At 39.6% G+C, this 26,489-nt stretch overlaps 1 protein-coding gene across 4 annotated transcripts in view; it reads left to right on the top strand.

The window, feature by feature from the left end:
• Positions 1-26,489, top strand: part of Sox6 (SRY-box 6) — a 554,993-nt gene that overhangs the window by 364,330 nt on the left and 164,174 nt on the right. For 3 of the 4 annotated variants that reach the window (XM_021166060.2, XM_021166061.2, XM_021166059.2), the window contains exons 2-3: positions 1,491-1,663; positions 4,418-4,486. The exons of the other annotated variant lie outside the window; for it this stretch is intronic. In XM_021166060.2, the coding sequence (XP_021021719.1) occupies positions 1,535-1,663; positions 4,418-4,486 (198 nt within the window). In that variant the 5' untranslated portion in view covers positions 1,491-1,534. The remainder of the gene's footprint in view (positions 1-1,490; positions 1,664-4,417; positions 4,487-26,489) is intronic. 4 annotated transcript variants of the gene reach the window in all.

Below are 26,489 nucleotides of genomic sequence, written 5' to 3'. Positions count from 1 at the left end.
TTGTCCCCCCCCCCCTTGGGAGTTCTCTCAGATAATAGGGACACACAGAATTAAGATATGTTTAGCTCCTTGGGTTCGGGTGCTTTGCTAGCAGGCGTGAAGGGGAGGGCTTCCCAGGGCTGGACGTCATCCCCTCCACATTCACAGACACCGGCACTCTTCATCCCCTTTGACAGCTGCTGGCGTCTTCCTGAAAAGCTTTCAAAGCATAGGTCTCTTCTTTATAATGAAACCAGTGAGGCTCCAATACAGTGACTGAAATCCTTATCTAACACTGTGCTAAAATGCTCTAATTTAGATTCACAAAAGGATTCTGTCCCCTTTACTTAAGAGAGCTGTGCAATTTGCCCATAAAAGACTGTGCAGTGCCATTAGCGCATACCGTAAGTGCTCGCGTCTTTGCGTTCATTAAGCTGCACATCCTTGTGCACGGCCTTTCCAGCCTCTGAGCCCGTTTTCTCCCTTTGAGGAGTGACAAATGGCAAAGGGTGAGGGAGCCCCCCAAGCAACATTGTGGCCTTTGAGGACAAATCTGGAAACCTTAGCTTGATCTCTAGTACAAACCCAAAACACCACCACCACCACCACCTTAAGACGTTCTTACCTAAGGCTATTTTAATTCTCTTGGGAGAACTTGTTTCATGGCCAAGAGCTTGACCTCTTTCTTACCTCTGACCTTCAGACAGACCTTTGAGAATAGAAAGCCTATGAGGACCACAGCTAGGAAGCTCCTTAGATAGTGCTTAGTAAGCACCTACCGGTTCCTTGCTATTGATAATGCCACTAAAGAAAGGGTAGTTATAGACTATTAAAATAGGTAAAGTTTCTGCATTTTGATCAGGACTTTAGAACTTTGGTTTCTTTTTAAAAGTTATTTTTTATTAGCATATATTAGTTCTACATAATAATATGTTTGTGGCAACATTTTTGGTATATAGTGTATTTTGATGAAACCTCTCATTACATCTGCTGTCCCCTTCCCACTCTAGTCCATCTCCTTCCTCCTCTGAACTTGTCCCGCAATGCCCACCCCATGTGCTTTCCTATCTTTGTCTGTTTTCATTCTTTAGTTTTAGGTAACCCAATGAGTTTAACTAGGATTACTTCCAGGGACACAGGTAAGGATACAGGAGCTGGGGCTCCTTACTTGTAGCTACACCACTGAAGAAAATATCTCTCCCTCTCACAGCCACCATTAAATAGCTCAGGTTTCTTGGTTTGCTCAAAGGATGTGTGTGCTGTGAAAAGGAGTTAGATGGTAGGTTCGTCTGCTTTGGTTTGATTTTAGAGAGGGGAAGGGATGCTAGGTGCAACACAGTTCTGGGCATGGAAAGCACTAACCACAGCACAGCACAATGCACTTACCGGGCAAAGAGTCACAGTCCCAGACTCTTGTCTAAGAGGTTCTCCTTCTAAATTGGGCCCCAATTTCTCTGATTCCTGCAAGACATTCCTCAAGCTTGTAAGATTTCCTCTCATTTTCATTTTAGGTACACCTGAGAGCCTTGCAGAGAAAGAACGGCAACTCTCCACCATGATTACCCAGCTGATCAGCTTGCGGGAGCAGCTCCTGGCAGCTCACGATGAACAGAAAAAGCTGGCAGCATCGCAGATCGAGAAACAGCGGCAGCAAATGGACCTTGCTCGCCAACAGCAAGAACAGGTGAGGCTCACAAGGAGCCAGGGAACTGGAGATGGGGGGCGGGGAGGGGGCGGCGCCGCCAAGCTCAGCAAGCAATCACACTAATTGGTCTACTTGTTGGAGACTTTCTTCAGAAAATAAAATCATAGAAATTCAAGAGAAGAAAAAGGAAAGAACAAAAAGAGAGAAAGAGAGGGAGGGAGGGAGGGAAAGAGAGGAGGGAAACTTCTAGTAATTTAGAGTCTTCAAGCGGGGCAAAGAAATACATCCTAGGCAGCAGTGTAGACCACAGGCATTGTTTTTGGAAGGTGTGATTTGAAATACTTAGGTATAGCCATCTACAGAGTCACCCAGAGAATACTCACGCTAACTGGGGCCTAACTGTCCCCTCTAGAAACAAAGGGATCCTCTTCTAGAAAAACTTTGGGACTTTGCAGCTCCCTGGCCAAGTGATTTTTCTTTCCTCTAACTTTAAGAGTGCTCATTCTTCCCCAAATAGCGCTGCCTGGCTTATATTTATTTTCCAAGGTAATTATTAATATCCCATCCCATATCCATGTGAAATCAGTGTTGGTTTGGACGGTGAGTTACAATCTCTATAGTGTGCGTGAGGCGAGGCATTGAACAAATTAGTACATGGATCCTCAAAGAACTTGATTGACTCAGAAATGAGAACATAGAAAAAGCTATCAGAGTTTAAATGTACGTCTTTTAGAAAATGAACCGCTTTTACAAGTGAGTTTTTTTTGTCTCCCAGAGTGCATTAATATAACAATGATCCTATAGCATAGCCTCTCACGTCCTAGATCAGACAGACCCAAATTAATGTGCAGTTTTTAAAATTCTGACATTATTACTGGAATTATCTTTTCAGTTAAATGTATTTTACAGGGATATATAGAGCAGTATATGCTCTGTTGATTTTAATGAGTTGTGACGTCTGGTATTTTATATGCTTGAGTATTTGCCCACATGTAGGAATATGGACTCAGCCCCTAATGGAAAATAACATAAAGGAACACTGTAAAAAATCAGAAGTTAGAATGTCATTTAGCCATCCAGAGATGACACAGTAATTAACTATTGACACTTGTGAATAAGCTAGCACAAATTAATCTTGACACATTTGCAGACGAGTGATATCTTACAGTGAACACTTTGTAATTATATTTCAAAATGAAAATTAAATGACACTTAAAACTAGGTTGTCATGCTCAATGAAGCGAGCATGTAGCTCAACCGATTGGCAAATAAAATTCCGAGTTTGAACCACATGGTGCTTATGTACCATACTTCACTGTGTCAAACCCATGTGTGCAGAGTGGATGATGGTAATTGCGCTGTGGTGTTTCCGATGCATTTCTAGGCAGCACTTTATCATTTACGAGGGACCATCAATATTAGATGCCTAGTGGTGTTTCACCAGTTTGCTAAGGGGAAATAAATATTCAAAGCTCCATACCTAGAGCTGCAAAGTGAGTGGTCCGTTTCTGATTTGAGTGGCAACAAGCCAGAGTAGGCTGTCCTAACCTTATTAAATTCTGTTTTCCTATGGACTCTAAACTCTGGGAAAACACAATCCCAGTTCCCAAACTGGGGTTGCTTAAAGACCCTAGCATTATGCTTCCGGTACGAGCCAGTTGTCCCCAGAAGCGACAGAGCAGCATCAGAAAGTCTCCCTCTATGGCCCTTCTATGCTGGATGACATGGTTGGGTATTTCTCCTGTTCTGGGCGAGGGAGAGTGACAGGAAGCTGGAAGATGAACATGGTAGAGGCTGGAGTCATCGGCACTCAGTTTCACCCCCATCTTAGCTCATCTTAGAATCCTGGGTTATGGAAATAGGTACAAAGGGGAGATCTTGAGCACAACGCACTATGACTCTAGGTCCTCCTGGGAGCTCTTGGACTCCCCGTGCCTCCCTGCTTTGCAGTGTATACTCTGGAAGAAACCTCTTTAGAGCCTGAAGCTGCAGTCAATGTGAGCTGGGCAGTGAGTGGGTGCAGAGAGCAGCTGAACACCGACTCCCATCTAGTTAGGCAGCAAGCTCCACCATTTTAGAAAAGGTATTTTCCCTACTCAGGGGCAGTCTCTGCTAGGGTTTGTATTTTATGGCTAGTATTTCTTTTTGTAGCCCAGATAACCTCCTGAGATGCTGAGTGTGATTGCTGTGCAAAGAAAGGGAATAGAACACCTGTATGCAAATCCTGTACTGGGAACAAATGCATCACCCTAAAGGGTAAATTGAAATTACAGCACAGCCTGTCTTAGAAATGCCTTGTAGAGCAGAGTGTCATCCAAAAAGCTAACGAGTTTTTCACTGTTTACTACGCTGTTTTTCTGTCCTTTTGATAATACTTATGAGTCTGCCAGGGCCTATGGCAGAAATGGACCTATGGCACATTAGGAGCCTTTTACTTGCAGATTTTACTTTTATAGCCAGACTGTCCTCGTTAGACAAATGTGGCCAGGGTTTTTCTGTTTTATTCTGTAAGGATCTAGTTTCCAAAGTCTGTGGTCTCCAGCAAGTCAGTGCAGATTGAGGAGCTAGCTTTTAGCTAGGGCGCAGGGCTGTCATTTGTACCTCTGGATAAAGAGAGGCACCCCCACTAGCTCAGATTCTCCTCCTGTCCTCTCTGGCCCCATGGCCTCCTTCCAAAGGGAGTGTTTCACACTGAGGTGCAGTAAGGCATCAGGGAGTAGCAGGAGAGTTGCAGAGGCAATGGCAAAGGTACAAGCATTTCATTTTAACCTAATGGAACTTTATTTCTGATAGATCGCAAGACAACAGCAGCAACTTCTACAGCAGCAGCACAAGATTAATCTCCTGCAGCAACAGATCCAGGTCAGTGTGTTTTATTGCCCTCATCTGACTATCTGTAGATGTACTCCTCTTTCAAAATGGAACTTAAAGTGTTGTAAATGACCATCTTATCAACAGTGCCAGCGTGGCTGTTATTCAAGGACGATGCTGTACACAATTGTGGTCCAAGAGGACAGCCAGGTGGGGTCACAGCATCCTTCTCTGGTGTGATGTGTGAGCAGAGTCCATCTGCCCATTCTCCTCAATCCTGCCTTTTTCTATTGCCCTGATGCCACCAGGCTGAAGCCTCTTGGTTTCCAAGGCAGCATGAGATGCTGTTTTCACTGCTAAAAGCCACTTTTTGCTCTGTGTTTTATTATGTAATAGGGCTGCAGAACGAAGATTACTTTTATTTACTTGTTAGGGTGGACTGGTTGGGTCAATTCTGAGAAGAATCTGGGAAAAGCCTGTTAATTAATTTCTTTTTTAGAAAATACTAACAGCAGTATATTTGGATACAGGGCAAAGCAGACATAGAAATGAACAGTGGCTTGTCTTCAAGGAGCTTACAATTGAGACAGCAAGAAAGATGGCTCTGAATAATTGTGACCTACTTTAGAAAAGCCTTTATGTATTTATTTATTCATTCATTCATTCATTCTAGCAGCAGTATGAAAACGTGTAGTTCATTACAGGTCTACAAAAGGGAAGGTGACAGTCTGATTTATGTTGTTCCTTTAGACACTTGATTAACTCAACTAACAGCTGCTTCAGATCGATAGGGAGAATGGCCTTTATTTCTGAATAGAAAACTAAATATGAATTCTAGAAAGTGCTGGAATAAAGCACTGGTTGTCTAGATTAACCTTCAGGACACTGACTGGTCCCAGAGCTATACTTTGCCAGCAACAGAAATCTTTCTCTTGTTTGTTGTGGATATTTTCTAACCTGTTGAGATCTAGACCATCACAGCTGAGCCAGTGTCTTCTGAGAATTATGAGTGCTTTTCCAGGCATTGATGTCCTGCCTTCTAATACTTCCAAAAGCACCAATAGCATAAACTCATAGCTTCTTCTAATGCTCTATTGAAGAATTCCAGTGATTTTAACTTAGATCTTTGCTTCATTTTGTTAACCTTTCTTACTGTGCTGGGCACCGTGACTACACTGACAATTCCAACCATGTCTGAAGAGGTGCCTCTCCTCAATTTAGCTTTTTGTTCCAGCAACTTCTCTGGGAGAACAGAGCTGGGATGTGTTTTCTGGTTGTGTTCTGATTCTGTATTCAAACCTACGTTTCAAAATCAAGATGGAATGTCTTTTGCATTTTTGATGGTCAGACTTTACAATTAAATCTGGGAATAATTTCTCTTCATGATATCTCTTTCATGTCTCATGCTGAGGTTCTTAATTACATAGCTATCCAGGTGTCCACTTGTCTGCCCTTGTTAAAGTTTCCAGTGTATTTCCTTCTTCTGGCATTAAGATTTTTAGTCTGTGGTTTCTTATGTTTCTCTGGCTCCTTTTCCAAGAACTCAGGGGTGTTAAATAACATAATCAGTTAGTTATCTATGTGGATACTCTAGTAAGAGTATGTGTCTATGTATTTCTAATATAGTCTGCTCTTCAGCCAATGTTATTTATGTCAACTGACTATCTTGATTGATTCCTTCCCCTGCTACTGAAAACCTCAGATACATAGCAGTTAGTTCATAGTATTTTATGAAATATTATAGTTACTGATTACATATGATTTTATTATTGTAACATGAAAACATGAAATTGACATGTTTTAAGTAACTGTGGAACACAATCTTAAAATATTAGCTTGAATATTCAGTTTGAGAAAATAGAGATGGGCCTTGAGAGATTGCTCAGTTGGTAAAATGCTTGCTTGTCACATACCATAAAGGCCTGGGTTCTGCCTAGTGCAGAGCTAGATGCACTTCTGGGGCTTGCTGGCTAACCAGACTAGCCTCAGTGCTAAGCTCCAAGCTGATGAGAGAGAGACTCTGTCTTAATAAAATAAGACAGATGGCACAGGAGAAATAGCATGCAAGGTTGATTTCTGCTTTCTACACGTGTGTACATACATGCTATGCAGCCTTTCTTATGCGTACCCTCTGGCACACACACACACATACACACACACACACACACACACACACACACTCAGAGAGAGAGAGACAGAGACAGAGACAGAGACAGAGACAGAAAGATAAGCTTCTCTTCTTTCAAGTTTACTAATAGAATTTTAACTGCCTAATTATTGGGCACATTTTCATTGTTTGTTTATTTATTTTTAATTTAGCTAAACAGCACTTGAACTCAGAAATCCAAGTTATAAAACAGCAGAGCTGTATAATGTCATTGTTCGGTGGATTTTGTGGATTTAAGTTTCTTTCTAACATGATTCTGTGCTTTTCAGGAGAGAGTGGTTCGGCTTGTGCTTGCTGTTCCTTCTGTCCTGGGTTCCGACCCATTTTTGTCAGCACTTGTGGGGGAGATCTTTCTCTCTAAGAATTTTTAAATGCTGAAAACACTCTTTGCACTAAACTTATTTATCTCTCACTCTTACAAGGCATAGTTTTGATTTTCAACCTTTCAATCAGTTCTCTGGGAGAGTATACAAGTTAGCTGTATTTTTAAAGATACTTTCTCACCAGACATAAACATACTCTAATTTATAAGAAAGATTATAGTTTGGTTAATTTCAATGAAATTTTAGGGGGAAAATGTGAGCTTAAAGGCTGTTTCAACAGTTTGTTTTTTTTTTCCACAAAGAAAACATTCTTCCATTTGAAACAGAACAAACAAACCAGATGATTAAAAATTAAATCTAGCCTCTTAACTTTTTTTTTTTTTTTTTTTCTGAGACAAGGTCTCAGTGTGTAGACCAGATTGACCTTGAACCCAGAGAAATCGGCTTGTTCTGCCTTCCTAGCTCTGGGATTAAAGGCCAGATTAACGCATTTCTTAAAGTTCTCAATGACTGCAAAGACAATTTGAAAAAGTATTACACTTGTACCCTTCTCACAGTTCTAGAACCTGTTGGCACACATGTTCAGCAAACATTGCCTTCACAATCAGCTGTCCATTTGTAAGTAGCTATAGGCAAGATGCTACTCTAGTTCACTATGCTGATTTGTTTTTCAATTGGCAAGCTTTAGAAGAAAGGAGAAAATGTCTACACTCTCTTAACTGCATACAAACACATCTGGACCTATTATAAGAGCAACAAATGAAAACCTCAATGATTTGCCCAGAATGAAAACCATGATCTTTCATTGGAATTAGAGAAAGATGTGACTGAGATAGTATTGTAAAGGTCCTGATGAGAATTTTATGTGCAATCATTCAGAATCTATATGTGCAGTTGAGAGAATTTTCCCTTTATATTTTTTTTCTCTTTGAACAGGCTTTTTTTTTTTTTCATAATTTTGCCTTTGTGGATCCTAACTACATTTTGAAAAAAAGATCTCTAAGACTGTGTAAGGGGAGTTGAAAAAAAATATATAATCAGTGATTTAGTGATTTTTAAAATGGTTTTAGTGAGCTAATGCTTACCATTAAAAAAACAGAATTATGATTTAAAGGATTATTAACGTAGCTTAGTATTAGCAGATGCTATTTGCCTGTTGAACTCGAAGCCCTGTCTGTGCTTTGGGAAATGGTGATTCCTCAAGGTTGTTACATATTAAGTGGATCTCCTCTATGGAACACAGGAAAAGGCAGGCATGATTGATATTTCTGGACAGCAAGACCATGGGATGTAAACAAAAAGCTCATAGAATGTGGGTCTTCCTGCTCAGTGAAGTTGCTTCTTAACTCCAAAGGAAGATAGTGGCTTCAGTCATTTCAACCTACTTTTCCTACCAGCTGCACTGTAACACCTCCGCTAGTGTTCTAAAGCATTTGATTCATGAGTTATGTGAACTGACATACAGAACCCACTTCAAAAACTGTATTTAACAGTTGTTATAATATTTTAATCAACCAGTCAAGATAAGGGTATATTAGATGAAAATATTTTATAAATCTAGATCTTATTCTTTTATATATTCCTTCATCTACTTTCATTTGACCATATTATAGGTTTGAATCAGAAAAACCATTCTTCATGGATACAATATACCATATTGATATCTATAACCTGTCATTGGGAATACATTTAATGATGGCATCTTAGGGTTGTAACTTGGTCTTTGTAAGAGAATCCAGCTTATTCAAATATCTTTGTGAAAAAAAATTAAGTTTCCAGAAATAAATGGAGTTATCTAATGATCCAAGTCTTTTCAGACCAGGGTTTAGAGTCATTCAAGTGGTATGTCTTTAAGACTGACTAAAGAACAGACTCTTCTGGAGGAAATGGCTGTGGGGGATTTTCTGAGGCACTTGGCTTTCTGGACAAGGGCCGATGTTGTCAGTTCATGAATACTAATCTTCTTGAGTAAAACTGTGAAGCTTGGAATAATTATCAATTTTGGGATCAATATCCAATATTTCTTGCCCTTCTCTATCACTTCAGACACATGTTAGATTGGAAACTCAATCTGTAGAAATCCAGAAAAAAATGCCATGCTACTTCTTTCCAGAGCTTCTGTCTTGCTGATAGCTCTCCCTTTTAACTGCTGTAGAACATGCTGTTTATTCACCTTTCCCCAAAATTGTTATTCTGTTTAGCTTCGTGGAAGATTTACTCTTAAGAGTATATGAATATTTTCATATGTAGTGTTTTTCTCTTTTGGTTATGATATGTCCTTATATGCTGCTGAAATATGTCGTTTGTGTCTGCATTACTTGTGTGGTAGAACACCAATAAATGTATGCTCTCCTTCTTGCCATGTGATACAGGGATACACAAATATTCCAAGCAAGAAAACAATCACCTTAAGCAATCAAACAGGATGGCTTCAGATGTCCCCTGTTTTTCAGATAAGCTTTGCTTGTGGCTTCCTTCAGGATGATTAACTATAGACATTTCAGGTATCTGCTGAGCAGAATAAAGTACTACCTTTTAATGTGAAGTAGTTGTCTAAAGATCAGAAATAATTACTTTGTACATTAGCCTTCATGGCCTGCTTGACCTGGTTAATTAATTTTTTGCTAGCATAAAATAATAGATATATATTTGAAGATATGCTTTATCGTTAAGTATCTAATTGACCTCTAATTTTAAGAGCTGGACCTTCCATTTATTGTCTTTCCAAGATGGCTAGAGCAGAGCATAGTCACGAGCTGACTTTCACTCTCAGATCAGCTTAGGTTGCATCTCTTTTCTAACTGTATTTAGGATTGAGAAACAAAAGGCAATTACACTGCTCCTGTTTTGGCTCTAGCAAATAGTCTGGTGCTGTGTGGTATCGATCAGGTAATGGATATCCTTCCAAAAGCCTCAGAAAGTAGCAAATAAATCCATCGAAAGCAATTTGATACTTCTATTGGCATTGTACATGTGTCTGGTAGTCTCTTGCCACGCAGTGAAATAAACAAAGCTTACAAGTCTAGGATTAGCCCCCAGCTTCAGCAAGCCCTTAAAATATCTTGTAATTCTATCTTCAATCATGAATTAGCCAAGAAAAACAGACCCTCTCTCCTCTCTATTTCTCTGCTGCATGCTGTTTTCAGTTGCCCACAGGCAAGCTGTGGTGATCTTCTTTCGAAGTTTAAAACCAAGATAAAAATGCAAATCTAATTATTTCTTTTCTGTAATATAATTAACTTTTAAAGTAATGATAGATGCTGTATAGCCTGCTTCAAACATTTTAATAATGAAGTTTCTAGATTATAAAGAATAGGTAAAGCTGCTGTAATTTATGAATTGCAAGGGCCATAAAAGCTAAAATGACAAACCCTTACTGTGGTTTAAAACTACTCATTAATCACTCTAGATTGCTTAGTTTGGAATGGGTCTAGAAATAAGAAAAGTGTAGACAAGATCTCATATGATGCTCTGAAGACTTAATCCTCTAGTTCCCTGCTTTCCTAACATGGCCTTGTGTAGATGCTAGGCAAAGGGAAACTGGAGATCTTAAGTCTGTGGTTTTCCTGTGTATGAACCTCCCGTCAAAGTCCCACAGCTTCTCGGACCTGTTCATCTCCCAGATCCTATCTCCAGCTTCCTAAATCAGAGATTCTGAGAATTCATGGAAGCCAGAGAGTCTGCTCCTTGCCTGGGATTAAAGTGGTAGAAAGTCTTCTCTTCTAGGCAGGGCATGAAGCTGCCCAGTGGGTAAGATGATCCTAGTGCCATCAGCAGGTGACATAACGTGGTAGTGACTCAGTCTTATAAGAAGAAAGTAACTCTCTTGGTTTCTTGGTCCTCTTTGCATTGAAGGTTCAGTTTTATATAAGTCTTTAGTGAATCTCATTCCTTCCTCCCCCCTGCCTTTCTTTCATATGTATGTGTCAGAGAGAGGGGTTTCTAATATGATAATAATGGGGTATGTATATATATATTTTTTATCACTGTCTCTTTTTGACATAATGTTACACTACATTGCCCACACTGGCCTTGAACTTGCAGTGATTCTTCTGACTCAACTTCCAAGTGCTACCATTAAGAACATGGACCACCACATGTGGCCTCAGCTTATTTACTTATTTAATTTCTTCTAGGATAAATAACTTACTTTTCCTTTTAAAAAATAACACTTTGTTTAATCTGAGCACTTGGTCCCTAGTATCCAATACTTTGACTGGTTATAAGAGACTCTTCACTAAAAAGAAGCTTCTCTGGTCGCGGATGAGAGCAGCAAAAATATATGGATATAAAGAAATACTTAGAAAGCATTTTGACAACATGACCAATGTAACCAAAGACCGATATATTCCCTCACCAGGTCAAATGACCTTCCTTGTCAAGTACTTTTGACCAGGTTTATAATAACAGCCTCAGAATACAGTAACAGTCATGCTACCATTTCTCTGTCAATACATCTTGCCTGGCATGTCAGTACTGTAGCATGCAGGGTCCAGTGCTAGGTCAGATCATTGGTGGCTTTTCCAAGAGCCTACACAGTAGAACTATGGAAGGTAGCCAGCAGGGACATAGTTTTCTGCTCATTTCAATATACATTTCTCTGCCTTCTGGAACTAAGCTGTGTGCTGTCTCCAGCACTAGGGGCCCACTGTTTAGTTATGGCAAGCAACCACGGATGATAGGCTGTGTTGTTGTAGGTACCTGGGGACCTGCCCTGACTAATAACTTCTAAAGAAATATCTCATGCCTGGCACTGAGTTTCCTTTTAATAACCCATGTCTTCTGGAAGCAGTCCTAACTAACGTAGCCCTGCAGGTACCTTGTTTCAAAGTCACTATTTTTCAAGGTTCTGGTTATTTTCTACCGATGAGCCATTTTTGTTTTATTTGTAGGCAGTGGCACAGTGTTTTCTATGAAATAAACGTATTTGAGAGAGAAAAACAACTTTAGTAAAAATAAAATCTTTAAGCAAATAGTGGTTGAGCATCTGCATTTGGATCAATCTGAAAGCTGTTGCTGATGGAGTTTGGAGAAATTCCTGAGAAAGCACTACAGGAAGAGGTGGTGCATGTTCTCCTCCACTGCATAATCTAGGCTGCCTCAAGGTCCTCAGTCATGGCCAGGGAAGGGATGCTTGCGCTCGTTGACCACAGAGCCAACTTAAAAGCAACACTCCTTACATTTCACCTTTTAGGAATTGAAAATGTCCTTCCTTTTTAGGGAGCAATAGTCATCAGAGATGTTGCCTGCTCCCTTTTCTAGTAGTTTTATTTGATAAATGCTATGAACTACATATAGGTCTCTGCTTTTGTATTTATTTATTCTTCATTCACTTGTCTATTAAATTTTCCTGGTTTATAAAATAAAAGACCATGATGACTCTTAAATTTGAATTCTAAATACTCAGCCTGTCTCCACTGCTCATACCAGGGTAGTGCATACTCTTCATTAGTAAATGGAAAAGGTCAAGCCATTGCCATGGACTCAGTTTACTTCAACTAAGAGGTAAAAAGAATGGACTGGAATCTTTTGTGACATAGTTTGAGATATATTTATGTTTGAGAATTCTTTTGGTATTTGCATATAAACTTTCTGGTCTGCATTACATTTTGGGGACTTTTAAGTATTTTGGGCCTATACTGAGGGTCAATAACTTTGCTTCCTGTAAAAACTTTTTTTTTTTTTTTTTTGGTTTTTCAAGACAGGGTTTCTCTGTGTAGCCCTGGCTGTCCTGGAACTCACTTTGTAGACCAGGCTGGCCTCGAACTCAGAAATCCGCCTGCCTCTGCCTCCGGAGTGCTGGGATTAAAGGCGTGCGCCACCACGCCCGGCTTCTGTAAAAACGTTTTTAAAAACATTTTTTTGTTGTTGTTGATGAAAATGAGCAGTGATTGACGAAGTTGCATGTTTATGATCCTCAACCTTGTTTGTACCTTGTCATTACGTGAAAGACTTTAACAAGTACTGGCATCTAATACCCATGTGAAATATCCTGATGTAATTATTTAATTAGTTAGGCTACAGTCCTAGCATGGGCATAGCTAAAAATTTATTTGTGTATAATTGTAGTGGGTAATAAGAATTGAGAAATGTTGACCTTTACATGATAATATATATTACATACCTAAATGTGAATTCTAGGTTGTTTAGATTTGCTGTCTGTCCATCTGTTTTTCTATCCAACCATCCATCCACTCTCCCATCCACCTACTCTTCTACTCATCCATCTGTCTACCACTCATCCATCCATCCATCCATCCATCCATTTATTCATTCATACTTTCAATCATCTAAAGAGTTGAGATACAGCCTAAAAACTAAATGACTTATTAAAATATACTTTCATCTTTGTTCATAGACACATAACGTAAGCAGACTGTATCTGAAGCAGATAACTGTGGCTAGTGTTTCCAAGAGTCTGACTTTTACTTTCTGTAGGGCTAAATGGGGAGCACAAGAAGCTGATGATATCAGGTGCATATTTTTAAGAGATGGTACACTTCAAAATGAAATACAGTCTTACAAAAAGAGACAAAACACTTAGAAAGTGAATTTCCAGAGATCACATGACTTTTATTATTACTCTAAACAGCTTTTTTTTTTAAACCAACCACATGAACTATCCCCCACTCTGACATTTTTATTGGGCAGGTAGATGGCTTAGCAGGTAACAGTATTTGCTGAACAAGCATAAAGATCTGAGTTTGAATCCCAGCACCTACATTAAAAGCTGGGTGTGGTCACATTCATGCTTGAAACCTTGCTTTGTAAGTGGTGGAGACTGGAGGATTTTGGGGAGTTGCTGGTCACCAGCTATGTTCCAGGTTCAGTGAGAGACCCTGTCTCAACAGAGTAAGTCTCAGAGATGATCTAAACAACCTAGAATTCATATACATGTACATGCAGCTGTATTCACATATGCTTGTACATTACAATACTATACTCACACATACTCATCCAAATGTCTGTTTGTTTAATTAATTGTGAAGTGGAGTTCTTACTCATGATGCCCTAGGATTCTTGGTATAGATGAAGATGACAGTGAAGCTCTGATCCTCTTGCTTTCATTCACTGAGTGCTGGAATTATAGGTATAAATCACCATGACTTGCTTTTTTGGTTCTGCAGATCAACCCAGGGCTTTGTTTATGCTAGGCAAGAGCTTTACCAACTGTACTGCATCCCCAATTCAAAACTTGTTGTTTTCTTAAAGTGTTTTAAAATTGTAAAGCTGACTACATTTTAACATCCATGAAGAATGTATGAATCTAGGGACACTAGAAACTAGATACCTGTATATAAACCAAGCACTCTGGGTTCATGCTTAGGATAGTAGAGCACAGGTGTTAGAGATGACGAATCAGGTTGTAGATCCCAGTCCCTTTGATGATTAGCTTTGTAGTCTGTTATACCGTTTACTAGCTTCCAGACAAGTTGCTTTAGATCTCTGAGCCTTCATTTCCTAATTCCTAAAAATGGATTGTTATATGGTACCTTACATAAGTTTTTGAGATCAGAGATAATTGTAAAAGGCCACAAGTAAGCCCATGCCTAGTATCTGCTGCCACACTATCATTAGTACTTCTCCTGGGTGATGGGGTACAGAAATAACTTCAGAGATACTAAAGGGAAGCAGATGTGCACATATGTAAGTCTATGTAGATACATACATGTATGTTCAGAACCTAAAAATTGGTGATGTGATTAGAAGATAATCATTGTGTAATGCTGTAATCAATTATTACCTCCATAATAACTATAGGAAAAGGAAAAGCAACCATTTCCTCTAGCTGCCAAATGAGAGCTGTTTCCAGTGTTAGGGAGTAAGGCTTTTCAGGCATGTAGGAATAGCCAGCTAGGAATTAGACAGTGCTGCCTGAAGATGGTGCAGAAGGGAACAGGGCATTTTATTCTGGGAAACCAGGGTTCAATTCCTTGCTCTCACGTTAAAATAATCCTTGTTATTAGATTGATGGTGCTTGAGAAATTAGAAGGACAGTAAACAAACCTTTCCAATTTATTTTATAGCTTTTAAAACACAGATGAAGTTGTGCAGTGTGACTGCACAAACACAGAAGACCTTGTCTAACAAAGTTGTTGATGTAAATCTTGCATGTGCCATCACCCATAAGTCAAGCACTTGCCTGGCTTTTGTGAGTTATGTCTACACTTAGAATTTAAGAAGTTAAACAGTATGCATACCAGGCTTGAGAGATGGGAATAAAAATTGATATACTGTGTGGCACTTGATGGAGCACAAGGGAATGTCTTCTGAATGCTGAGGGATGTCCTGACATAACCATTCTTAATTCACATATAGTAATTCTCACTCAAAGTTATTAGGGTCAGAGCCCAACATTTTTACCTATTCAAAGTAAAAGAAAATAAATGATTCAAACGCATAATGTCTCCTGCTGATGCTGCATCCGTTTCTCTCACCTCCCTGTCCATTAGGAAAATGTAAGACTGCATCCTTCAAGGAGGGAACTGTAATAGTTTCCAAATCAGAATGAAGGGAGAGTCCATTTTCAGTCAGGTGACAGGCTTGACCTTTGTTCCCTGTGTCTTTTAGTGAAAGGAATTTCTCTTAGAATGTCTTCCTGCAGTAGCTGAGATTAGTGTGGTGGAAGGCTGTCAATAGGTTGGCCTGACTGCTGCTGTAAGGGCTGGTAGGAAGCAGGCCAGGCCATTCTGTGATGGAATTGCATCATACACACACACACACACACACACACACACACACACACGTATATACAAATGAATATATATTCTCTATATATGGATATATATTTATTGATATATATTTATACATGTATGAATATGTATTTGTGTTAGGGAAAAAGGTTTAAAACTGATGTCATATTTTAAAAAATAGTAGTTACTTCAGAAAAGTGTCTCAAGTGAACAAAACATTTCTTTTATACTATTAGCATTATTTTGGTGTTTCTGAAACTGGATTTGGCAGAAGTTGTTTTTAACTGTTGAAGAATCAGATAAATATAGGGGACTAAGATTTTAATATACTTGAATGGGTCCAGTGGAGGCAATTGGAAACTGGGAACTTCCAAGAAAGGGCAGACCCCTTAGGTATTTGTTCAACAAAGAATGTCTTCTTTTTCATCATGAGTGTGTCAGCCCTTCCTTCTCCTTACTTGTACTTTACTGCAGACCATAAGCTTCAGTTTATAAGCTAGGGTCTGGGACTTGAAAGAATAAACAAATGTGGTGGCAAGTATCAGAGCACCAGTGCCCAGGAACAAAAAATGCCCCATTATTTTGTGATGATTAATGGTGGCTCAAGGAAAAGGGGGAAATGTATAGTATTCCATTGAATTATCTGTGTGCTCTGTGTGTGCCTTCCATGGGAAGGCAAGGTAGGGTAGAGGTGCTACTTGCTGACCTGAGATTTGTGTATGGCAATAATACTCTAGCGGGATGGGTTACTGGATTCTACAGGTTAGCCTTTAGAGGATCCGGTTGCTCAGCTCAGTGCCATAGTGATAGAACCTGCATGCTCCTTACCACTTGAGAAACTCCAGCTGCATGCTGCCTAGCTGCAGTGCCAGGGCAGAAACCAGCACTTCCCTGCTCAGCATTCACATCACAGCTGTGCTTCTGAAGAGATTTTCTGACTTAATTCTGATTGGATTGTTAGATTTACTGGGTTCGAGAGGCCTCACATGGACCCCATTTTAGGATGAGGGATATCCTTGGAACTCCTAAGTCCTAGGTGATCTCTTGCAGGAGAGAGTTCAGATCATGGTAGTCTGTAGAGTAGGTAATCTGAACTTTGTTACTCAGATTTGACATTCATATTGATGATATTGTTCTTTCCCAATGAGATAAATCGCTGCCTAGGGACCCTGTTTTGTGACATCCTCTGTATACACAGGCAGATGTGTTTGAATAGTAGACTTAAAATTAAGCTACTTTTTTTTTAGTTTAAGATTAACTTTTTCTAAGTGTTTTTATAATAAAAGTTAAAAATTTAAATGTACAGTGAAAGGTCTTTTGTATTAAGTTAAATTTATTGTCTATTTGTATGCTGGTCTCTTATTGACTATTAAAAATGACACTAAAGTAGTTTTTAGTGATTTAGGATAATGTTTGTAGTATAACATTACATAGACAAGAACCCAGAATACAGTAATGCAAATACAGCAAGATCTTATAAGGTTACATAAAAATAAGTTTCAGAAGAGACTAGAACAGACTACAGTATTGCCTGGTTAATGTCATTCTTCTTTCAGAAAAGGCCAATTGTTAATCTTTGCATCTTGTGTCTGCCTTTATCATATGCCATGCCTAACTCTTGGGATTGAACAACCATCTGTGATTGATGGTTGCTTCCACAGAGCTTCCAGTTCAAAACAACCAAGTCCAAATGGCTTGCAAAATATTTGCAGGTCAATGTTTTCCCAGGCTTTAAAACCTGTTTTTACTGATACCTACAACTGTTTTTGACTAATTCTCCTGACTTTGCCTGGGACAATGGATTAATTTCACAATTGAATACTCTCCCTGGCTCTGGGAGGCCATGATGTTCAAGCCTAGAGAAGAGGATTCTCCGAGTGACCGACCTGCTCTTTATAGAATATATTCCCATCTCAGTGGAGGACAGGAATACCCAAATGGAGACAAAATAGAATCAGGGCAATGAAGAAAGACGTGCTCAGGACAGAGGGCAGCCCAGACTGGGATTCAGCACATCTGTGCTTGGTCTTTGCACTGCTCCTGCTGCATGTCCTTCAGATAATTCTGCTTTCTTGTGTTTAAAGCAAGGGTTCTAAATTATGCCCCTGAAATTCTGAGGAGCTTTGATCCTGGGTGGAAGAATAGATGTAGGGCCTTAGAGTAAAGAGAGGGTGTGGGCGTTCTTGCCAGGAAAGCTTGAGGACAAATGCCAAGTTGACTGTACCATTGGTCATGTTCAGAGGAGGATGCTGTTGTAAATCATGAAAGAGCTTGGAACTGTGGGATGCCTCCATGGAACATTGCAATGGATTGCAATGTTTGCCACCTAGATGCTGGCCGTGAGGACTTTTAGAAAACTTTATTTAGGAAGAGGACTATAAAGGCCTGCTTTCAGGGGACAGCAAACACATCTTGCAGTTAATGACAAATTCCTGGCACTAGGGATCCATAATGGAAAGCGTGACTCAAACTTAATTTTAGTGTTACAAGTAAAATATTATAATTTGGGGGAAAAATTCATAGCTTTCCAAGGTATTAATTGCAGGAAATGACAACACATCCCACTGAAGTGTTCCGTCAGCGGCATACAGAATGTACAGAGCAGTTCTCAGTCTGCTGATTTCACCCCCAGTTGCATTTTCATTTAGAAAGAGAGGTTAAATGATTGAAACTTTGTCTAACCTGGATGAGGGGAGTCAGTCAATCAACGAAGGGGAAATTTCCCTATATGCTTCCTGGAAGTGGGTTTCCTGTGTAGATAACTTAGATGTGACTCCTTACGGCTATTTCTTTATTTGTAGCTAGTTATGTTTCATCTTCTGGTACCAATGAATTTTCCAACTACAATTTATTTATTGGGTTGTATGATGAAAATATGAGAGAATTTCATTTCTGATGTGTGGTAGCGCTTAATATGGTTTTTCGATTTCCTCCCATTTTGTTTGAAGTAAATAGGGTAATTACTCACTAAAATTCTAATATATTTCAGGGCTTTAGGGATGAATCTAAAACAGAACCATATAATGTTCTATTTAAGCAAATCTAAGTTCTTATTAGACAGTTCACCTTAATGCCATTTTTTATAAATAAACTTTGTTGTATTTTTTCAAGGATTATTTAATTTTGTTGTGGCACTGCATTCTGATATCTGCCTGTGCCACGGCCTGCAGGATGTGATTGTGGTTCAAACGTGAAAACAACTTGTTCTTTGAAAATGGATAAACCATCTGGGGAGGATCCAGAATCACAAATGAGAAGGACTCTGATGTACTACCACTTCATTCTTTCCTTTCTGCTGAGACATGTGTATAGTTTATCTGTTCTTGCATAAGGCATTTGTGCCCATTGACAACTGACAGCTACCTAAGTAAATAGGAATGAAGCAGATTCTTGGGAAGCTACTGCCATGCTGGTCCCATGGTTTGTTTATGGTCCCCATTAATTGTAGGGCTTTGTCAGATATCCACTGGCTAGATCTGGTTTTACTTAGCAGACTCAGGCCTGCTTTTCTCCCCCTGCTGCTTAAGGGACAGTCCTTGTGCTACCAGGCTCTTATGGCTCCTGAGTTAAGGGCACCTTAAGGATGGAAGCTGGCAGCCCTGCAACTCTGCATTTTCTGGGAATATTAATACCATTGTAGCAGAGCCTTGGCATGTTTGCTCTCTCTAAATGCAGCACAGTCAGGTGAAACGAGCAATTTACTTTTAAATGTAGTAGTCATTTTAATAAGTATGAACATATACTCATTTCACTCTAGCCTGTCTCTTCACTGCTTTAGATAAACTGAAAACTCTTAAAGTATGGTTGGTGCTCTACCTTCACAGCCTTATCATCAGATAAAGTAGTAAGTGGGGTTGGGTGAGAGGCAACACTCTGAAGATTGCTACATCAGTATCTTTCCCCAGAGGAATGTTGTATATCCTGGGAAATAAGAATATGGGAAGGTATTGGGCTTCTAAGAAGGCTGTTGCACTTTCCTGGTGCAAAGAGCCTGCAGTAAGCAGTCCTTGCATGTTCTGCCTTGAGAATGCCTTGCCCTTCTATCCAGAGGGGTGAGGTATTGAATTTGAATAGGATGGCAATTCTGTGGTGTTCTTGGCCTCTCCATTTTAGTGTTGCCAGGAATGGCTCCTGTAGCTTAAACCCGGCTGTGAGAGGCACTGGCGTTTAACAGAATGAGAGCTAAGATTAACCATCCACGTGAAAAAGATCTGTGTGAGGAAATTTGAGGAGACACTGCCTCCTTACTTTTGTGGATAGTGTTTAGGACATTCACATTACAAAAGAAAAGTCTCAGTACATTTTGAAAACAAACAATAGGAACTTTTCTTTGTTTGTTTGCTTTCAACTAGCTGTGAACTTGTACAAGAAAAACACTGAAAACTGGTCAGGCTCTTATGCATTAAGCAGAGTAGATGAAATGATTTATTGGGTTTTATGCACATTCTGTAAAGGGTTAGCATTGCTAACAGAATGAGTGGCAGCCTCTGGGAGCTGAACAGACCCCAGGGACTAGTCTTTGTTCCTCTGGTCTTGACAGGCATGTGCCTCTGTTAAATGAGGGCTTAATTCCTCTCATATGTGAACAATTTCCAAGCCCAACAAAGGCAGCCAGGGCTGGAGCTGTTCAAAAGAACTAACACAGGAGGATGCATTCTTGAAGGAAGAGGATGCTAAAGGCTAATTACTCTCTCTGCTCTTAGCCACTCTCTTATAGTTTACACTACTCCAGGTTTATTAACATGGCTTTGCCACATGGTTGTTTGGTTGTTTTTGTTTTTTGTTTTTTTTTAAACTACTAGGGTATATTTTTATTCTCTGTGAAATAGCCATTTGCTGATCTCCGCTGTTTGAAGAGAGGTATTCCCCCTCAGTAGTCCTGGTGTATATCATGGAATATTAACTCAATAGAGGGGGAGGGGAGAGGCCAATATACTTGGGATTTCTGTCTCAAATGGAAGGAATTTAAACTATTTACTAAGCAGCACCCCTGGAAACACTATGAACCTTTCTTTTGACAGCACTGTCTTCAAATGTGGAGGGGTCCTTATGGCAACCTTTTCTGTAAGAGATTTGGGCTTTGAATCTGTCATTTGTCTCAGTGTGATCCACATTGTTAAAGGGTGCAGGTGGGAAGTCACGTGAATATTCCCCTTTGCACTGTTCTTGTCTTCATCAGGTTCCCACATTTGCCATGTTTACTTCATTACAGCTGTATTGTGTTCCTCTGATTGTATATCAGCCAACTGTACAATGCGCACAAACAGATGAAGATCTGTCCTTCTGCAAGAACAGATGAAGGCTACACAGTGCCTCAGCAGAAAAGAAAGGATGCCAAGGAAGTGCCCCTTTGCTCTTCCTCTTGTTTTTTTGACGACTGATCTTTATCCTTGAAGAGTGTTCTTTTTCAGAATCAGTACTTTCCAGCAGATACTACCTACTGGAGTCCATTTTAATGTGTCTGCATGGGAATGTAGAGAATTATAGAGATAGGGTTAATCATGAGAAAATGACCATCTTCTGACTAATCGTTGGATTTATATGTTCTTAAAGCAGGAAACAGGAAATACGAGTTCTTTGGGTTATTATAAAGGGTTATCTGTAAATGGAGATCTCTTTAAACTCTGAACTTAGGTCTCAAGAATAAAGCATGGCTTTATGATATGAAATAAATTATAGAATATTCACAATTGATGTGATTAAAAGTTTCTTCCAAATACTGTTAAATCTATATTTAAGATATATAACATAAAAACATCCGGAAATCTTCGTATATGGTATCCTGGCACAAACTCAGACACCTCTTGCTCACTTCGTGTAGCACTGTCTAGTGTACATGGTAGAGTCTATGTTACAGAATAGAAAAGTGGCAACTATTCATTACAGTTGTAGAGATGAACAGCAGATAGACACCTTATTTGATGGCATTTGTGAAGTGGTCTTTGTGATGCATCATTAACAGGTGTGAAGAATACAACTTCACCCCATGACTGTTTCAACTAGCATACAGGTGACTCTGAAGGAAATGGGGGAATAGCTCTATTGTGAGGGTGAAAATATTGACTTTGACTTGGGGAAGAAAAAAAAGTAGAAGCTGTTTCTTCCCAAGTGCTTTTTGCTAGATGCCTTGTTTAATACCCAGAGGCACTGTCATGAAGTCTCTGTCACAAAGAATGGTCTAGAAGTAAAACACTGCAAGCCATTTAAGCTGACTGAGCCACCTTTGCTCTAGATCTGGAATGCACAAGATGGTGAAATATATCAGAGTATTCAGAATTGAGTAAAAAAATCCCAGCACTCTTATTAACATGTATCAATGAGGTTAAGCTTGTTCCCACTTTTATTCAGGGGGGTATCCCAAGGTAACAGTCAGTAACCATCTGTAAGCCCCACTCCAGTCTGTTTCCCATTCTTATACACAACAATACTATTGCAAATCCATGTCATTTGTATTACTCACTTTTACAGTCACATCATAGAGTCACCAATTCTAGTTCAGTTCACCTCAAATGTCCCTGGTCTAGCCCATCTGCTTTTTAATCTATTGTTATCAACAGGATTCCACCAACAAATTGCTGAAACTGGCTTAAACTGCTTCCCCACCTGATGGTCTCTGACTCTACTTCACTCTGTACATATACTCCAAAGCAATCATTTCTCTTTGTTTCTCTTCTGCTTAGATATCCCCAATGGGGCCCTCTACCTTTGGATTTTGAATGACTTAGCAATTTTTATCCTATGCCTATACTTCTAGTCTTGAGGATGTGATGGTATGTAGTACCCTCTGCCATGTTAAGTTGCCATGGCAGTGGGAACAGGCAGAAAGTGCACAAGGTGAGTAACATAGCATGCTAGTATAGACAGGAGCTGGAGGAGCGTTGGGGAAAAGGAATTATAAACAGGATGAGAAAGCACTGATCAAAAAGATGTCTTCACAGAGACTCTAAAGGAATTGGGAGAGCTAGTCTTGTGGACTCAGAGGAAGACATTTTTAGGATGAGGGAAAAGCATATGCAGAAGTCATAAGGTAACTAAGTCAGCTGTAGGTAAGGACTATGAAGGACCCAGTGTGGCTGGCAGACAGGAGAACTCTGGTATCTTAGTGAGATAGGCAACCACGGAAAAGCAGGATGTGAACACTAACCAGGGTTTTAACAAGCTTATTCTGGCTTGATCCAGATCTGGAGTGTTGTAAAGGAGTCAAGAATGAACACAGGGAGACACTGAGAAAGTTCTGGCCGAGCCTGCTGATTGCTTTGACCAGAGCTATAAGAACAGTGGCAATGACTAGAAACTCTGTGAGAAGGGGAAAACAGAGCTGCAGAGAGAATGGGGGTTGAGTCAGAGGTAACCTTACCTAAGGGGAGATTTGGACCTAAGAAAGTGGTAAAATGGAGCTGCCACTGAAAATTATACCTGTTTGTGTAACTCACTGGGAACTGGTGAGAGCAGGGAACAAGGGTGGGCAATGGGAGGGAGAGCAGAGAATTAAGTATGGAATTAACTATGGAGCTGAGAAACTGAAGTAGTGGTAGAACATCAGGTAGTTGTGCTAAGCAGGCCGGAAGATCTACAAATCAGAATTCAAAGGAGACACGGGGACTGTGAGGGTAAAGTGTGTCAGTATGTTATGGTCTTCAGAGTTCAGAGGGCTGAGCCTGAAGTCATGGCTCTCTACATGGTCCACTATGTTGCCCATGTGCAACCTTCTGAACATGCTTGTACTTTCCCATGTGCATGCCACCTATCACATCATTTACTATTTGGGATACCCATTGCAGTGGTTTGAGTGAGAATGGCCCCCATAGGCTTATATTTTCGAATACTTGGTCTCCAGTTCGTAGAAGTGTTTGGGAAGGGTTAGGAGGTATAGCTTTGTTAGAGGAGGTGTGTGCCTGGAAGTGAGCTTAGGTTTCAAAAGCCTACATCTCTACCTACTGGTTGTGTCTCAAAATGTAAATTCTCAGCTACTGTTTCAGCGCAATGCCTGCTGACCTGCTGGCCTGCTACCATGTTCCCAGCCATGATGATCAATGACACACTCTCTAAAATCATAAGCCCCAAATAAGTTCTTCTATAAGTTTTCTTAGACTTGTCTTATCACAGCAACAATATAAAAGGAACCAAGACATCTGCCCATGTTCTCACAGTCCTGTTTACCTCCTAGAGCCTTGGAGATCCATTAAGACCTGGTTCAATGAAGCCTTCACTGATCACCTGTGATTGGTACCTTCCAGCACAGTTCTTTCCCTTCTGACTTTCCACAGCCCCTCAAGATGTTCATACCACTTATTATGGGCACTGGACTTTAGCTATTTGTACACGTCTTATCCTCCTACAAGATAAGTGTTCACCTGAAGACAAGTACGTTTCTGTCGTCTGAACATGCTTACTTGGTGCTTTATACATGGTGAACATCGGTGAATATTGTTGGACAGGTATAATTTTCAACAGTTTTACTGTAAAACACACAGAATTACTCAATTTCTTCTTTAGTGCATATATGTTATTGAAGCAAATATTGAAAAGCACATGCATGAAACAAATTACACTAAAATATTTAGCTCCATGAATGAGAAGAATTTGTTGAATTCCATAGGCACTGACCTTATCATGGTGAAGTCTGTCCATTGTGGACATGTATTTGTAGATAAATTGGCTATTAATGTTAATTTGATAAAGTTAGTAGTCTGAACGAAAGAGTCTACAGTTAGTGCAATAGAAATAATTGTAGTGATCTGTTTTGATGGACTCTTAGATGCATTAAAATGCAGCATCCAGGACATCCCTAAGATGTGAGATAGCTCTTTGTGTCTTAGAGGTTACCATGAAAGGTGGAACAATTGGAATTCCCAAGAAAATACAACAAAAATTATTCCACCGTGAGTAGATTTTTAAAACACAATTATACTGTTTTATAATCAACTATAAGTAAATCCATAATTGTAAATGAATTAAGATAAAAAGAAAAGATAATATGGACTCTGAGAATCAAAGCCAGGTGCCCTGGAAGAGCAGCAAGCACTCAGCTGCTGAGTATGTCTCTAGTCATATTTTCCTGCCTTTAAAAGACAAAGAGAGTTTTCATCATGAGACTATATATGGAAAGTATATGTAGAAAGTGTCTTCCTCTGTTGGATTATGCTTTTTCAGAGACCCTGGTCGACACATGGCTTAGCTGTTTTTCAGTGAAAAATAAATAAATGGCACTTAAAGTTTTGTAAGACTGAGATCGCATGTTCTGTCATTTGTAATCTTTGCATCATGTTTCTTTCCAATCATGGCCCTACTCGTTAAAATTTTCTTTTATGAAAGATAAAATCAAGATATAAAAGGTCTGAGATTCTTTTGGCTGGGAGGAACCTGGATGGAGAGTATCCTGGTTTACTCATTTTCAATGCTCCTGGCCTCATACGGGTTTGTGCTTGTGTGTGACAGAAGCTGAGGTTCTGTTAAATGACACTCCCTTCCCAGAGTGGACGACTCTGTGCCTTTTCTGCTTGGGTTGTTTGTGTTTGGTTCCTTTCTTTTCCTTCCAAGTCCTCTTCTCTTCTATCTCCACATCCCACATTTTCCTGCTAGTCTTTCTGCTGGCATTCTTTGTCACTTTCTCTGATTCTTCAGTCTTTCCTTCATTTTTATCTTCTTGTTCTTATCCTAAACACTTATTTTCTTCACTCATTTTATGAAAATCTTGGTCTCTCTCATTTTCCTCTGTTCTAGTCTGTTGCATTCCCTTCCATTCCTTCCACTCTATTCTATTCTTTTATTCTTCTGTGCTCTGTTCTATTCTATTCTATTCTATTCTTCTATATTGTATTATATTCCATTTTATTCTGTTGTTCTGTACTCTGTTCCCTTCTCTTCTCTATCTTTGCCTTGTCACCATTTCTATTCTCACTGGCTTGTCACAACAAAAATGATATATTTTGAAACACTGACCTTGGTCAAACCAATCAATCATTGAGGACTCAGGCCGAAGCTGATGGAGATGGCCTTTCAATTATGTAAGAAATGTGAAAAAGCACACGTTATATCCCACAAAACATCAAAAAAGAATGAGATGCTCTTTAAGAGATAACACATCCAGGTAACATGGCCATCTTAGTAAAACCTCAAACCCAATTCCTCCTGTTTTGAAGAATATAGGATTTAGCTAGTTGAAGCTGTAAGTAGGACTGTCCATGTAAAATTGGGAAATTCTCAGTTATTTTGGTTTAACATAGTTAATCTCCATCATAATGAATTTAAAGCTAAATTTACTAACAAGGGATTTGAGTTATAGGTATAAAGTAGAAGGCCTGAAAGCTCCAGCGCATATAATTATACAGAATATTTGCATCAGATGAGGTACAAGGAAGAAATCAGAAAAATCTATTAATTTATTGTCTTAGTGAAGTGAAAAATGAAGGAAAGACTGAAGAATCAGAGAAAGTGACATAGAATGCCAGCAGAAAGACTAGCAGGAAAATGTGGGATGTGGAGATAGAAGAGAAGAGGACCTGAAAGGAAAAGAAAGGAACCAAACACAAACAACCCAGGAGGGAGATGAGGGACAAGATAGTGGGTAACCACAGTTTGATAAAGTAGGCCTCAGCATAGCCCCTGCCAGAGGAGAGGTTGGCATAGTCAAACAGTGAATCCCAGAAAAAAAATAGTAATTTCGGCCAGTGAGAGCATGGGGCAAGCGGAAGATAATGTTTTAAGTGGGTGCCAGGTGTTATGGTACTCAGAGGGCCAGTGAGGAAGAAAGAGAATCCTGCATACATGGGTGCTACAGGTAGTTATCTGACTTTATGACTAGTGTGAGCTATGTTACATGAGTGCTACAGGAGCCATCTGACTTTAAGACTTGTGTGAGCTATGTTACA

The sequence above is a fragment of the Mus caroli genome, chromosome 7 (assembly GCF_900094665.2).
Source record: "Mus caroli chromosome 7, CAROLI_EIJ_v1.1, whole genome shotgun sequence".
NCBI lineage: Eukaryota > Metazoa > Chordata > Mammalia > Rodentia > Muridae > Mus > Mus caroli.
This window is presented reverse-complemented; position numbering and strand designations above follow the sequence as displayed.